Here is a 15,430-nt window from a genome sequence, read left to right as displayed (position 1 = left end):
TCACCCTTCTGTGGATGACCTTGAGTCTGCTGGAGTCAAAATTTGGGGATGAAAGCGCACAGTCCCAGGAACCCCATGGTGTTGTGCCACAGCTCCCAGGAATGGGCTTGTGCTGGGAGAGCCCTTAGCAGCATCCTGGTGCGGGCTCCTTCTCACACATTTCTCATGTCCAGCAGCTGATGGAGAATGCGAGCAGAAGTTGTCCTCGCTTTTCAGAGGAGGGGCTGGCCGTGGGGTGCTTGGTGGTGCTGTGTAGTGACTGGGAGCCAGGCCGGGCCCCATTCACATGAGGCCCAGGGCAGACGCCGAGCTGCAAGGGAGCCCTGGGCTCATTCTACCGGCCCACCCTCATTTTGCAAGTGGGGAAACTGAGGCTTAGGAGAGGAGAACATGACTTGTCCAAGGCCATAGGGTGACTCTGATACAGCAAGTCTGTCCCGACTCTTGGTGCTCTCCACACACATACAGAGGGACCATTTTACAAATGAGGGAACTAAGGTTCCCACCCTGGAGGCTGGAGGCCTGGGCTCGAGTCCCACTCAGGTACCCATGTGCACCATGACCTCACCTAGGCTCCTCTCCTGGTCTCGACTCCTGCTGGACTGGGCCCCACCCCTGCCCTCCCCTGCTCACCTGGCTGGCTATGGTCAGTGGGGGTGAGCCACCCACAGAGGCCACGTAGCTCACTAGCCTGTTGCCTTGGGCAACTAATATGATTCCTTGTAGCTCTACTGCACCTGTGACGCAAGTGCAGTGAGGGGTGACAAGTGAAGTCAGTGACAGCTGCTGCTGTCATTGTCCACCCAGCCACGGCATCTATTGGCAGGGCCCTGGTGAGACCCTGGCCCCATGGAGGAGTGAGCCAACACTGACCAGCTTCTCCCCTCACCGGCTGTGTGACTGGCCGGGTCACTTAACCTCCCAGGACCTCCATCTCCTCCCCTGTAAAAAGCAGTGATGCCTCCTGTTTAGGGTCTTAGGAGGCTTGGACCTGGGTCCAATACTCAGGTGACTTGCCCAAGGCCACTGCTGGTCAGGACACAGGGGAGCCACACGTCTCCCAAGCCTCCCCCATTTTGCTAAAAACCAGTGGTTTCTGAGAGAAATGTTCCCTGAAAGACAGGGGCATGTCTGGATTAGGATGGACAGGTTGCAGTGGCCCCATGGGTGTTTGGGGATGAGGCATGAGGCCGGGTGCCTGCACCACCGTGGTGCTATAGGCTCTGCCGGAAGAGCACTCCTGCTCTGGCTGGTAATGTCCACTTGTCAGACAGATGTGGGGCCAACCCAGCTCAGTCTCTCTGCCCCGTGGCCCCCAGCCTGGAGGAGAGACCAGCTGAGCCTGCCTGAAAGGAGATGGTGCCTGAGAAGCACACAAAACAGCACTGGGTGGGGAAGCAGGGACAGGAAGGAGGGTGGCTGAGCACACGGGTGGCTGTGGAACAGCTCGTTGCTCCAGGACGGCACTCGGCAAGCAACAGGCCTGCCTCTGGCCCCCAGTGCCCGCCTGCAGCACCAGCAGATGTGCCCTCCCCAGGGTCACACTGGCTGGGCCTTGAGGCCCAGGACTCTCTGGTCATTACCATAGAGGTTGTAAAGACAGTGAGGACAGCCAGACGTGGTGGCTCACACCTATAATCCCAGCACTTTGGGAGGCCGAGGTGGGCAGATCACGAGGTCAGGAGATCGAGACCATCCTGGCTAACACGGTGAAACCCCGTCTAAAAGAAATGAGCCGGGCGTGGTGGTGGGCACCTGTAGTCCCAGCTACTTGGGAGGCTGAGACAGGAGAATGGTGTGAACCCGGGAGGCGGAGCTTGCAGTGAGCCAAGCCGAGATCATGCCACTGCACTCCAGCCTGGGCGACAGAGCGAGACTCCGTCTCAAAAAAAAAAAAAACAGGACAGAGGCCTTTCCTGCAAACCCCTCCCCAGTGACACGCAGAGCCAGCTGCTCAGTGACACGGGCTCAAGGAGAGCCAAAGGCCCCCACCTCCCAGAGTGCAGCCACTGCCAGAGCCGGGCCAGGAGTGCTGCCAGGAACCCTCCTGCCAAGGCCGAACAGGTGGGGTCTTCTCAACAAAAATGGTCCCGGGGTCAGTGTTTGATGAACCATGGAAACCTGTTAGCGCCTGCCCTTTCCCAGCATTTGGCCACAACATCTCAGCCTCTGCAACTCCTAAGCTGGACACACTTCCCGGAATCTACTGCAGGACTTATTCATTCATTCATTCATTCATTCACTCGCTCATTCATCCCACACCCGCTACTGTGCAGCAGCCCTGGAGCTAGGTGGAGTCCTTGCGCAGCCCGCAGGCTCTTGTGGCCGGGGAGAGGCAGATGAGTGACCACACACCCAACCAGGTCCCCAAGGGAGCAGAGCAAGAGATGCTTGGGAGCAGCCCACTGGTCAGGCAGGGAGAGCTTCCTGGAGGAGGTGGCGCCTGGGGTGTGGAGCCAGCCAGGCAGAGCAGTGGGAGGGTGTTCCTGGCAGAGGGCACAGGGCATAAGGTCAGGTGCCCACAGCACCACACATATGGGGACTGGTGTAACAAGAGGGGTTCCACCCCTTACTCTGGGAGCAGAAGAATTTTGTTCGGCAGAACACAGGACAGCATTCAGTCCACAGACAGTCAAGGTCGGTGTCCATGAGTGAATATAGTCAATGCAGGTGGCCTCCGGCCCTGCCAGAGGGCTGCTGTGGTGGAGACCCGGTGGCTTCACGCTGAACCCGCCAACCCTAGCCCCTGATAGCCCCCATCATTGGAAGCCACGTGATGCCAGGAGGGGGGTGCTGGAGCCTCAGAGGCATCGGCTGCAGTCCACCCACCCCTCCCTGTCGCGTGACTGCAGGCAAGGCCCCTCCCTCTTGGAGCTGTCAGGCGGCTGTGGTGAGCTGTGCAAGGTGCCTGGCACCCTCCCACGGGCAGCCCCCTCTGAAGGGGGAACTCACATTCAGGGCAGGTGGGAGGGCCTGGCTGGAACCAGCTTTCACTCAGAAAGCGGGTGGGTTTGGGATGGGCTGGTGAGAACAGTAAGTACCCTGCTAAACAGCCCCCTGCAGCAGGACTCAGCGCCATAGGCTAGGCCCCACAGCCCAGAAGGCCGAGAGGGTGGAGCCCGCCAGAGTGCCAGGCGGGGTTTCAGTGTGGCCATCTGCACAGTGGGAGCACCGGCAGCTCAGTTTTCGAGGGCTCATCCAGCAGGAAGGGAACAGGACAAGGCCACAGCCCTGCACCTCCCAGGACAGGTGGGCAGGCCTTACAGGGTGCAGAGCTGCTGGGGGCAGGGAACGGTCAGCCCACGGCCATGGAGCCACAGCCCTGAACATCCTCAGAAACATTTTATTGACAACAGTTCCCAACAGAGTCTTTGGGGTCTTTAAGTGGCAGGTGCAGCGTCCACAGGCAGAGTGAGGGCTCCTGAGGAACCTCACCCCAAATTCCCTAACCAGGTGAGGACGGCCACCCCGGGCCCCTGCCAGGTGGGCATGGCAGTCCCAGCAGCACCCCCTCGGAGCAGCCTGCTGTGGGGAAGAAGCCAGGCCGGGAGCCCTCAGTCGTGGTGCCAGCCCAGCTCCTGCTCCCCGCCCCGAGGCCCCCAGCCTGTGGGAAGCCCCTGCTGGTAAGGGACAGCTTGTGAAGACACAGGAACAGCGGTGGGGGCGAGGGTCTAGGAATGGGGCAGAGAGTGGCTGAGCGCACACCTGACTCCCTGGAGGGGTGCTTCAAAGACATGGGAGGCGGGGGCCATGGGGAAGCTGGGATGAACAACTGACTCCATGCGACTCATGCTCTCATCAAAGATGCCCACTTCTCCCTGGCTCCTGCCACCCCAGGCCAACCCTGGCTGATGGCTGGCGGGCCCCTCGACCTGAGGTCAGTAGCTGGGCAGGGCAAGCTCAGGCCTTGGCCGACGCACTGCAGGGAGGCTCCTCGTTTTCCTGGGCGACGGCCCTGTGGGGTCCCGAACCCAGCCACACTACCCCTTGCCTCCTCCAGCCACTACAACCTCCAGCAGCTGCTGGTGGGTGGGCCACTGGGCATGGGGACCAGCTATGTGAGCAGACCCCGGGTGAGCCTCAGCACTGCCTCATAGGCGACAAAGACCACCATGTTGACAGGGAAGGCGCGGCAGCAATTGAGCACCAGCCCCTTGAAAAGGACCCGGGGTCCCTCCTCTTGCACGCTGGTCACCATACAGTGCAGGAGACCCCGGTAGCGCCTCTGGCCCTGCCCGTCTGCCTGCAGTCTCGACTTGATCACGTCCATGGGGGTGGCCACAGCCCAGGCCAGGACTCCCGCACAGCCCCCGGCCACCAGCACGCCCAGGACATCTGCAGAGAGACCACAGTGCCTTGACTGGGAGCCTGATCGGGGCGCCCAGGGCAGTGCGCCCTGGACTCACTCTTCCAGCCCATCCTCATTTGCAACTGGCTTGGGAGAGGGGAACGGGACTTGTCCACGACCACACACTGACTCTGTGACACAGCAAGTCTGTCCTGACTCTTGGTGTTGGGAGAACTGAGGAGCCCACTCTGGGAGGCAGGAGGCCAAGTTCAAGCCCCCACTCGGGTACTGGCAGGCAGCACAACCTCACCTTGGCCTCATCCTTCTGGGCTGCCCTCCCTGCCAGGTTCCAGCCCCTGCTCACCTGGCTGGCTGTGGCCAGCGGGGCTGAGCCACTCGCAGAGGACGGCGTAGGAAAGGAAGTAGGTGGCAAAGGAGTGGCCGTCCCGTAAGAGCAGGGCCGAGCTGCCCTTGTAGAGGCCGCGCAGCCCCTCCTCACGGGCTACCGTGGCCAGGCAGTGCAGTGGCCCGCGGTACTTGGGCTCTGGGCAGGCTGGGAGCGCAGGACACATGGGGGGCACAGCCGACAGCCCCGAGGCCGAGAGCCGCCGCTGCTGCTTCTGCGCCTGTGTCTGCGTCTGCAGGCGGACTTTGGCCACCTCAGTGGGCGACGTCAGGAACACCTGGAGCAGAGAAGGAGGCAGGGGTCAGCCACCTGTGGCTCTGCCCACAGCCTGGACCTGGCCTCCCACCGGCCTCATGTTGCCCACGGTGACCTCAGGAGTTTGGACCCTGAGACCCTGCAGGCTGGCCCAGGGCTGGGGGGCCACGGGGCCCAAAGCCAGCTCTGCCCACCCAATGCCAAAGCCCATGCTTCCTCGGCAGCCACATCTCTCCCAGGACGGCCTGCCAGGCTTCTCCTGGGACGTGTAAGAAAATGTCCGTGACCTAGGTTCAAGAACGTATTTAATAACATCAGCAATAAAATAATATCATGGCCAGGCGCAGCGGCTCATGCCTGTAATCCCAGCACTTTGGGAGGTCAAGGCAGGCAGATCACGAGGTCAAGAGTTTGAGACCAGCCTGGCCAATATGGGTGAAACCCCGTCTCTACTAAAAATACAAAAATTAGCCGGGCTTGGTGGCACGCACCTGTAGTCCCAGCTACTGAGGAGGCTGAGGCAGGAGAATTGCTTGAACCCGGGACACAGAGGTTGTAGTGAGCGGAGATGGTGCCACTAAACTCTGGCCTGGGCAACCGAGCAAGACTCTGTCTCAAAAAAAAAAAAAAAAAAAAAAATCACTAGACATACTGGCTGCCACTTTGTGGGTACTCATTCATGTCAGACTCCACATATGTGCGCTGGGGGCTTTACACTCATGATTTCACTAAATTCTCATCATGTCTCTTACAGACGGAGAGACAGAAGCTCCAAGAGTCTCCCTTGGTTGCCCAAGGTTGCTCAGCTCATGAGAATCAGAGCTGAGAGCTGGGCCTGGTGATCTGGACCCCTGGGCCAGGCCTTCAGCCGCTGGGCTGCTCCAGCTGGCTCCATGCTGTCACCAAGTGCAGAAGTCTGCCTCCCCTGCGGGAGTGAGGGCTCCCTGAGGGCAGGCGGGCACTGCAGGTGCTCCATGCACAGTTGAGGATGGAGAAATGCCCGCATCCAGCAATGGCCGACTATGTTCAGGCATCTCCGTGCCTGGAGCCATGAGTACCCGGGACCTGCCTATTCAGCTCCCCATGGTGGCTTCTAGGTGACCTTCTGACTGTGACAGGGAGAGTCCCTTTGGTCACAGCCCCCTTCCCGAGGTGGCCATGCTGGGCAGGACAGCAGCGACCCCCGCCTAGGTTGGATGCGAGTTCTTCTCCCACAGCCCCTGGCTCCATGCATGGCCTCCAGTGTCTGCCCTCATCTAGCCTCAGTTTCCCCACCTGCCAGGGTGGATAACCTCTCAGACCCCGCAGTGTCTCTTGGGCCTTCCCCACCCTGGCTGCCCCTACTCACGCGGACGAGGCCGGAGGCGCATCCCGAGAGCGTGATGTCGGCCTTGGCAGGCTTGGCGTCAGGGCTGCCGTACCGGAGCCGGCAGATGTGCGCCAGGCAGTGGCGGTAGGTGCCAAAAGACACGGAAGATACCAGGGACACTGTGCACACGGGCAGCGAGAGGCCCCGGTAGAAGCCCCACACCTAGCAGACAGGATCCAGGTCAGGCCAGGGCCCCGCCAGGAGGAGGAGCCACCCGAGGGAGCCCACACTCAGCCCTGCTCCACACTCTGCTGTCCGACCTCGGGAAGGTCGTTCACGGCCTCAGGGCCTCAGTTTCCTCTGCTGTAAGATGGAGGTCACAAGGGGGGACCTGAACAGCCAGAAGACCAGGCCCAACCCAGCGCAGCTGCTTGATGACGATGAACTTTTTTTTTTTTTTGGGGGGGATAGACTCTCTCGCTCTTTTGCCCAGGCTGGAGTACAGTGGCACGATCTTAGCTCACTGCAACCTCCGCATCCCAGGTTCAAGCGATTCTCCTGCCTCAGCCTCCTGAACAGCTGTGATTACAGCCGCCTGCCACCACCTCCAGCTAATTTTTGTATTTTTAGTAGAGACGGGGTTTCACCATGTTGGCAAGGCTGGTCTCGAACTCCTGACCACAGGTGATCCGCCTGCGTCGGCCTCCCAAAGTGCTGGGATTACAGGCGTGAGCCACCACGCCTGGCCTGACAATGAACTAGTAACGGCATGTTCTGCCGCTGCTGCTTTCACAAGCTAGCCCCTGGCCTGCACCAAGCCCCAAGTCCACATAGGAGAATGTCGCCAAGTCCTGCTCCAGACAGGTCTCTGAGCTAGACCCTAAAGACTCCACCCAATACTGCCTTCAAGGGGTGCCCGGTCTGGAGGAGACAGAAATGCAGTGCATGGGTCTCTCCTCCAACTTTCAAAGGCCTGAACGCTACCTCTAGACCCTCTGCTGGAGGTGGGAACCTCCTTCTGAGGCCCCTCTAGCTGCCAGATGTCCTGGCTCCAGTCCTCAGAGGAACCCATGAGATTGGCAGAACTATTCCCACGTGGAAGGTGAGAGAGCAGAGACCCAGCAGGGGGCCCGGCATCACCTGCTAGGCAGCGGAGGCAGGCCCAGCATCCCCTCCCTGTCTCCCTACCCAGCCCCTGGCCCCAGACCTACGCGCTCTCGGTGATACGTATCCCGGACGCAGTGCCAGATGCCTGTATACTTCGGCTCCGTCTGGATCCTGACCTGCAAGAGAAGTGGGCTTCAGGCAGGAGCGGCTCCAGGCCTAGGGCAAGGCCAGCAGGCCCTGGGGAAGGGGCAGAGTCACCCTCTTGATTGTCCCAGCCATGCTGGACTGTGGGCACAGCAGGGACAGGGAGCCTTGTGTTAGACGAGAAACCTGGGGCGCAGGGGTGAGAAAGTGGGACTGACATAGTCCCAGGGGCTATGGGGAGCCATTGAAGGCATTTGAGCAAGAAAAGGGTGGGTCTGTTTAGCATTCTAGAAAGTCTTCTGGCCATGGACAGGTGCAGGGGCCTTAGGATGGTTGTGGGGCTGGCTATTGCCGCACCTTCACCGTGTCCAGGGGGTAGCCCACAGCAACACCGCAGATGCCTGCAAGGAAAGAAGAGGCCCACAGTGAGGAGAGTGGGGCCGGCGAGCAGTTCAACCCCATTGCAGGGAAGAAGAAGCAGGGTGCACGCTGACTGGGCTCCCCCAAGGGCAGACCCACATTTGGCCCTTCTGGTCTGCACCAGGTCTCATCAATCCCGAGGGCACCCCCGTTTTATAGATGAGGAAACTGAGCCTCCGAGTGACTTCTGCCCTTTGCAAGCGAGTTCCCCTTCCCTGAGTCCTGGCCCAGGACTGCCTCGTCCTCGCTGCCTTGGGCCAAAGACATGCCGACATGCCCCGGCCTTCCCACGGGCGTCATGCTCTGAGAGAATGTCTGATCCGACCCTAGCTGGGCCCTGTCTCTGAGCCAGGCAGACCTTGCCCTCAAGCCGTCAGTCCATGGAGGGTTTGCCTGTGAGCCAGGCGGTAACTGTGTTTCGGCTGTGTGGGTGGAAGGGGTGGGAAGCACATCCTGGGCAAAGGCCAGGAGAAGGGAAGCCGAAGCCCACACCGGGGTTTGTGAAGAGCCAGGACTTCCTGGAACCACAAGTGTGTGTGGAAGAGAGAGGGCCAGGAGTCCACACCTTGCAGAGAGGCCTCGGGTGCCAGGGTCAACATCCAAGCCCCAGCACTGCCACAGGGAAGTCAGAGAGGAAACAGGCTGGTCCCTGGGGGGACCATTCTCTCCACTGAGGGGCAGTGGTAAAGGCCAATGGAAGACAATAGGCACATGGGGACTGTACCCTATTCACTGTAGCCCAGGACTCAGTAGATATGTGGGATGAAAGAATGAAGTGAATAAATGAAGTAAGGCAAAAGACCAAGTGGCTTGGAGAGAATGACCCTTCTTAACTCTCCCATACACCTCACACACCTCACCAGACTCCTACTCATCCATCAGAGCCCTGCCACAACACTACCTCCTCTCTGGAGCCCTCTCTGGCCTCTGTACTCTGGGCTGCCTCTGTGCCTGGAACATGTTGAGCACAGCCCTTGTCATATGGCCTCGCTGCTGTTGTATGCCACCGCCACCTCCAGAACTGGAGTTCTCCAAGGACACAGCCCAGGGCTGACACCCTGTGACCCAGGGCCAGGCACAGAGTGAGAGCCCTTTACCTAGGCCTCCTCATGGCTCCGGAGGAAAGATGCCAGACTCAGGAGACCTTTCCAGCTGTGTGACGTCAGGCAAGTCCAGTAGATTCCCTGAGGAAGGGAGCGGCTGGCCCCAGGCTGGCACCTAGCTGGGGCTGAGAAAGCCTGCTAATGGAGGCCGGGAGCAGTGGCTCACGCCTGTAATCCCAGCACTTTGGGATGCTGAGGCGGGCGGATCACTTGAGGTCAGGAGTTTGAGACCAGCCTGACCAACATGGTAAAACCCTGCCTCTACTAAAAACCCAAAAATTAGCCAAACATGGTGGTGCATGTCTGTAGTCCCAGCTACTTGGGCGGCTGAGGCAGGAGAATCTCTTGAACCCAGGAGGCAGAGGTTTCAGTGAGCCAAGATCACGCCAGTGCATTTCAGCCTAGGCGACAGAACAAGACTCCATCTCAAAGAAAAAAAAAAAAAAAAAGTAAAAGCCTGTTAATGGGGCAGGTACCCTGCCTTCTCCCAGGGCCAGAGCTGGGCCGCTCTCCCAACCCCCATGCTGTTCCCAGAAGTACTGACGCCACCCACTGATGTTTCACAAGACCAGCAAGGCCAGGGGTGCCCACTCAAAACAGCCCCCACAGCCCACAGGATGGAGCTGAGCCCGTGTCCCAGGGCCTGGTTATCTCCCTGAATCAGTCTTTCACCAGGAGCCCTTCCCCAGGAGGGAGAACGGTTTCTCCAGCAGAGTCTGGCCTAAGAAGCAGGTTCTGGAGGCCTAGCCAGGTGCACATACCCAGCGGGGCAGGTAGAGCCAGCTCGCCAGGCCCCTTACCGTCCTCTGCCCGCCCCTTCCAGTCCCTGCTGCAGGACCAGGCCCCATCTTCCCTACCCATCTCCCCGCCCTCTCGATCCTCACTTGGGGTCTTCTTTCCCTTCCAGTGACTCAATCACCCCTCCCCATACCAAGGACTCCCAGCCTCCCTGACTCTGCCTCCCGAGCAGCCCCCATGCCTGGACCACAGCCCCATCCCCAGCCTGCCCTAAGCCTCCTGTCTGAGCCTCCCAGGCCAGTGCAGCCCCCCAGGCCCTGCAGCACCCCTCACCCAGCCTTAGCCTCCCAGGAACCTGCTCTCTGCTCCTGGCACCCATGGCCCACACCAGCTCCTGGCAGATCCTGGGGAGTGAGGGGCTTCTCAAAGCACCCCCTGCTGCCCAGCACCTTCCTGGACCTCAGCTCCTCCTGCTACCCCCAGGAGCAGCAGTGTCTGCACAGCCCACCATCCTGTCTGTTACCTCCGATGGCTCCAGCGACAAAATCCATGAACAAGGTGTGGCAGGGAGGCCCTGGGTCTGCCTGCCTGAGAGGGCTCTGGTGCCACCAGGGTGGCCTCAACAACTCCCAGCTGGCCCCTCTCAGACCTTAAATACCTGCGGCAGGGGAAGGGACCGGAAGCAGAGCCTGCTGAGGCCACGCGGCACACAGCTGGACTCCCTCCCTGCCCCCGGGACCCTTGTCCCAGTGCCCTTGAGACCCAGGTGTCAGGAAAACACAGAAGAGAGCAAGGGAGGTGGCAGGCACCAGAGAGCAGGGGCACTGCCCCACCACATCCAAACACCTCCTGGGGAGGTCCAGAGAGCATGGGCACTGCCCCACCACATCCAAACACCTCCTGGGGAGGTCCAGAGAGCATGGGCACTGCCCCACCACATCCAAACACCTCCTGGGGAGGTCCAGAGATGGGGCTGTGACAGCTCCCGCCCTCCAGGTCCAAGCTCGGGCCTTCACTGTATCCCCTGGGCTTTCCTGACTCCCCTGGATTTGCTCAGGACCCCTGCCCGGGAAACCTGCAAAGCTGCCTCACTTATTCGCTCAACAAACACTTCCTTTGCTGACGCTACAATCAGGCAAATGAGAGCCAGTCCCTGTCCTCAAGGTGCTCCAGTTGGCAGGGAGGGAGGGGGTGGCGAGGACAGCCCCGAACCCAGGAACATCACGCACCATCTGCTCTCACCCTTCCCGTTGCCCCGGTTCCCTACTGTCTGCTCCACGGGACCCAGGAACAGCACCCACCATCTGCTCTCGCCCTTCCCGTTGCCCTGGTTCCCCGCTGTCTGCTCCATGGGACCCAGGAACAGCACCCACCATCTGCTCTCGCCCTTCCCGTTGCCCCGGTTCCCTGCTGTCTGCTCCATGGGACCCAGGAACAGCACCCACCATCTGCTCTCGCCCCTTCCTGCTGCCCCGGTTCCCTGCTGTCTGCTCCATGGGAATGCGTCTCCCCAGACCCAGAGGCCAAGGCCAGGGCTGCCTCCACCAAGTCCCCCTGCCCACATGAACCAGGGACAGAGGCTGCCGATTCAGCCTCTGAACCAGCTGGCTGGGGCCCTCCTGAAGGGGAGACCTCTCCACTAAGACGCTACTTCTGTCTGCTGGGCACTGTAAAAACAGGGACCTCCTCGCCCATGCACCCCACCTTACAGTTCGCCAAGCTCCCCTCACTCTCAGGCTCTAGGATCCTCCTCATCGCCCCGGGAGGGAGACAGCGCAGTGTTAGTGCTCCCCATTTCACAGATGGGGCCGTTGAGGCCCAGAAAGGGGGCTTGTCCAAGGCCACGAGGGCGGCAGGGCTGGATGTGATCCTCAGACGCTCTCATACAACCCACCCTCTGGGATATCCAGGGCCTGCCTGGGGAGGCCCCAGAGGGCTCTCAAGGGGACTCAGTGCATGCCCCATGTGACCTGCACTGCAGGCCTGTGAGATCCCCACAGGAGACACCAAGGCTCAGGGAGGCTGTGCAGGTACCTCGGCCACACAGCTGCTGAGCAACAGAATCTAAATGAATGCCCCACAGACTGGAATGCCAGCAGGATAGGGGAGGGGCAGGTGTTGACGCATGAGTCCCAGGCAGCCCATCTGGGTGGCCCTTGGGACAGGTGGCAGGGCCAGGAGGCTGTTTGTCTACCTGTTTTCCTGTCCTCTAATGGCCGGACCTGCAGGCTGACCTTGAGCAGGCTGAGAGCTGATGGAGGGACAGCCCCCCTGCCAGCCCGGCTATTTATAGGCAAGTGGGAGACACAGGATGAGCAGTGCCAGCTGCCACGGCAGAGGGCAAAGGGCAGGAAGTGGCCCATCCAAGGCCAGTCCCAATGCTAGTCCTGGCCCTCAAGGGGATGAAGCTTAGCATCTGGTTAGAAGCTGGCTGCCTGACTTTAAAGCCCAGCTCTGCCACTCACGGCTGAGACCATGGGCCAGCCCCCTGACCACTCTGTGCCTCCACTTCTGCATCCATGAAATGAAGAGAGTACCTGCCTCATATCTGCAACTGCTCAGGGCAAGGTCTGGGCGTGTCTCTGTGAGAGTGGCCAGCTAAATGCTAAGGCTGCATTAACAAAAGCATAGAGTCTGGAAGGAAGGAGGTGACTGATTTGTTCTGGGCAGGGCAAATACAGCTGAGACTTGGGTTCGATTGCTGATGCTGCACTCAAGAAGCCAGTACCTTGGGTGCTAAGGGAGTTTGAAGCACTGTGTCTAACTGAAAGAACAGGGACCATTCAGATCCATGTTTCCTGTAGAGCATCCAATGCAGCAAGTGCCACCCACCCATAGCACCTGAGCCAGAAGCCCAGGAATTGCCCTGGACACCTCTCTGTCTCCATCCCACATCCAGAGTCCCCAGTCCTGTGTGTCAACCTCTTAAATTCACGTTCAGATCCCTTCGCCACTGTCCATCTGCACGGCCCCAGCCGTGTCATCACCCCATGGACAGCAGCCCGCCCTGCCCAAGCCCTCTACTCATGAAACTAAGGCTGCCTGTCGAGTTTTAGGCACTGGAACACATCAGTAAACACAACGGATAAAAGCCTTTGCCCTGGGCTGGGCGCGGTGGCTCACGCCTGTAATTCTAGCACTTTGGGAGGCTGAGGCGGGCAGATCACAAGGTCAGGAGTTCGAGACCAGCCTGGCCAACATGGTGAAACCCCGTCTCTACTAAAAATACAAAAATTAGCCGGGCGTGGTGGTGGACGCCTGTAGTCCCAGCTACTTGGGAGGCTGAGGCAGGAGAATTGCTTGAACCCGGGAGGCGGAGGTTGCAGTGAGCCGAGATTGGGCCACTGCACTCCAGCATGGGAGACAGAGCGAGACTCTGTCTCAAAAAAAAAAAAAAAAAAAAAGCCCTTGCCCTGGTGGACCATAATTATGTTCAGGGAGGAGCACAGCCAGCCAACAGATGAATAGCCAAAATACAGAGTACCCCCAATGGCGGCAAGTGCCAGGAGAGAAATAAGGTGTCGGGAGAGAGAGACTTGCAGGGGGTGTTAGGGAGGCCCCAGAAGGTGACATTTGAGACAAGCATGTTCTCTCAGTCATCACAGCCAAGTTTTACCTGCCCTTTGTCTCCTGAACAAACATGCCCTAACTTGACCCTCTTCTCTGAGGCAGAAATAGAAAACAGGCCACCCCACCATTTAGGCTGCTTCGTGCAGTCTAAACATTTCCCCACTCAGCTGTGGGCTTCAGGCAGGCAGGGTGGTGCTGGGTTTGTCTCCACACCCATGGCACCCAGAACAGGCGGGCACCCTGGGGAGGCCACGTAAATAAGTATGTGAGAAAATGAGTCAGTGAACAGATGGAAGGATGAATGGATGGACGGAGGGATGGAGGGACGGATGGAGAAGGGCTGGGCAGATGGATGGATGGATGGATGGAAGACAAATGGAGGAGGGAGGGATGGGCAGGTGGACAAATGGATGGATGGGAGGGAGGCTGCACAGACGGATGGATGAGTGGACGATGGACGGAGGGACGAGTGGATGGATGAAGGGGTACAGCGATGAAGGGCATGGACAGAAAGACAGATGGATGGAAGGATGGCAGGGGCTCCACAAGAAAGGGGTGAGACAGCGTTGCAGAATCTGAGACAGACCGTCAGTCAGTCCACATCCTCAGCACCCACACTGTGCTGGGCCCTAAAGATCAAAGGGACCTCAAGAGGATGTCACCCACCTGCCCCCATCACCCCATCCATCCTTTCCACCGAGCACCTTCTCCTCCCTGAAGGTGTGCACCTGGAGGCCCTGCCCTCCTGGGTGTCCTCAGCTGGAGATAGCCAATGGCATTAGATCACTTTATTTACTTTTTTATTTTTAATTTTTATTGTTTTAGATGGAGTCTCGCTCTGTCACTCAGGCTGGAGTACAGTGGTGCAATCTTGGCTCACTGCAACCTCCATCTCCTGGGTTCAAGCGATTCTCCTTGAACCAAGCAGGTGGAGGTTGCAGTGAGTTGCCTCCTGAGTAGCTGGGGTTACAGGCACATGCCACCACGCCCGGCTAATTTTGTTGTATTTCTGGTAGAGATGGGGTTTCACCATGTTGGCTAGGCTGCTCTCAAACTCCTGACCTCAAGTGATCCACCCATCTCAGCCTCCCAAAGTGCTGGAATTACAGGAATGAGCCACCGCACCCAGTGGCATTAGATGACTTTAAACAATCATTATTATTCTTGTTAGGTACAATAATGGCACCAAAGTTCTGTGAGAAAATGCCTATATTTCTTAGAGACATAAACAGAAGTACACGGTGGTGAAATGGCACGATGGCTGAAATTTACTTTAACATTGTCTGGCAAAAAAAGAAAGGAAGAAAGGGAGAAAGATGATGAGTATATGGCCTTTGTCACAGTCTGTGATAAAAAGGAGTAGCCGGGTGTGGTGGCGCATGCCTGTAGTCCCAGCTACTCAGGAGTCTGGGGTGGGAGGACGACTTGAGCCCGGGAGTTCTGGGCTGTAGTCCGCTGTGCTGATTGTCCAATACACTACAGTCAGCATCCATACAGTGACCTCCCAGGAGTGGGAGACCACCAGGTTGCTTAAGGATGGGTGAACCGGCCCAGGCTGGAAATGCAGCAAGTCAAAACTCCTGTGCCGATCAGTAGTGGGATTGTGCCTGTGAATAGCCACCGCACTCCAGCCTGGGCAACATCGCGAGTGAGACCCCATCTCAAAAAATTGAAAAAGTAGTAAAAGGGCCAGGGGTGGTGGGTCACACCTATAATCCCAGCACTTTGGGAGGCTGAGGTGGGCGGATTACCTAAGGTCAGGAGTTTTTTTTTCTTTGTTTTTGTTTTTGAGACGGAGTCTCACTGTCGCCCAGGCTGGACTGCAGTGGCACGATCTCGGCTCACTGCAAGCTCCGCCTCCTGGGTTCACGCCATTCTCCTGCCTCAGCCTCCCGAGTAGCTGGGACTACAGGCACCCGCTACCACGCCCGGCTAATTTTTTTTGTATTTTTAGTAGAGACGGGGTTTCACCATGTTAGCCAGGATAGTCTCGATCTCCTGACCTCGTGATCCGCCCGCCTCGGCCTCCCAAAGTACTGGGATTACAGGCGTGAGCCACCGCGCCCGGCCAAGGTCAGGAGTTTGAGACC

General features: G+C 58.9%; 1 protein-coding gene across 1 annotated transcript; it reads right to left on the bottom strand.

The window, feature by feature from the left end:
- Nucleotides 1-3,280: 3,280 nt before the first annotated feature.
- SLC25A47 (solute carrier family 25 member 47) lies at nt 3,281-10,820 on the bottom strand. Its single transcript, XM_054448662.2, has 7 exons — nt 10,719-10,820; nt 10,294-10,428; nt 7,867-7,910; nt 7,470-7,541; nt 6,298-6,480; nt 4,653-4,971; nt 3,281-4,335 (listed from the first exon to the last, which is right to left on the bottom strand). Exons 2-7 carry the CDS (start codon nt 10,319-10,321, stop codon nt 4,055-4,057), a joined length of 927 nt encoding a protein of 308 aa, XP_054304637.1. The 5' UTR covers nt 10,322-10,428; nt 10,719-10,820; the 3' UTR covers nt 3,281-4,054.
- Between the last annotated feature and the right edge of the window lie 4,610 nt (nt 10,821-15,430).

Source organism: Pongo pygmaeus, chromosome 15 (genome assembly GCF_028885625.2).
Source record: "Pongo pygmaeus isolate AG05252 chromosome 15, NHGRI_mPonPyg2-v2.0_pri, whole genome shotgun sequence".
NCBI lineage: Eukaryota > Metazoa > Chordata > Mammalia > Primates > Hominidae > Pongo > Pongo pygmaeus.
The sequence above is the reverse complement of the archived record's forward strand: the minus strand, read 5'-3'. Positions and strand labels throughout refer to the sequence as shown.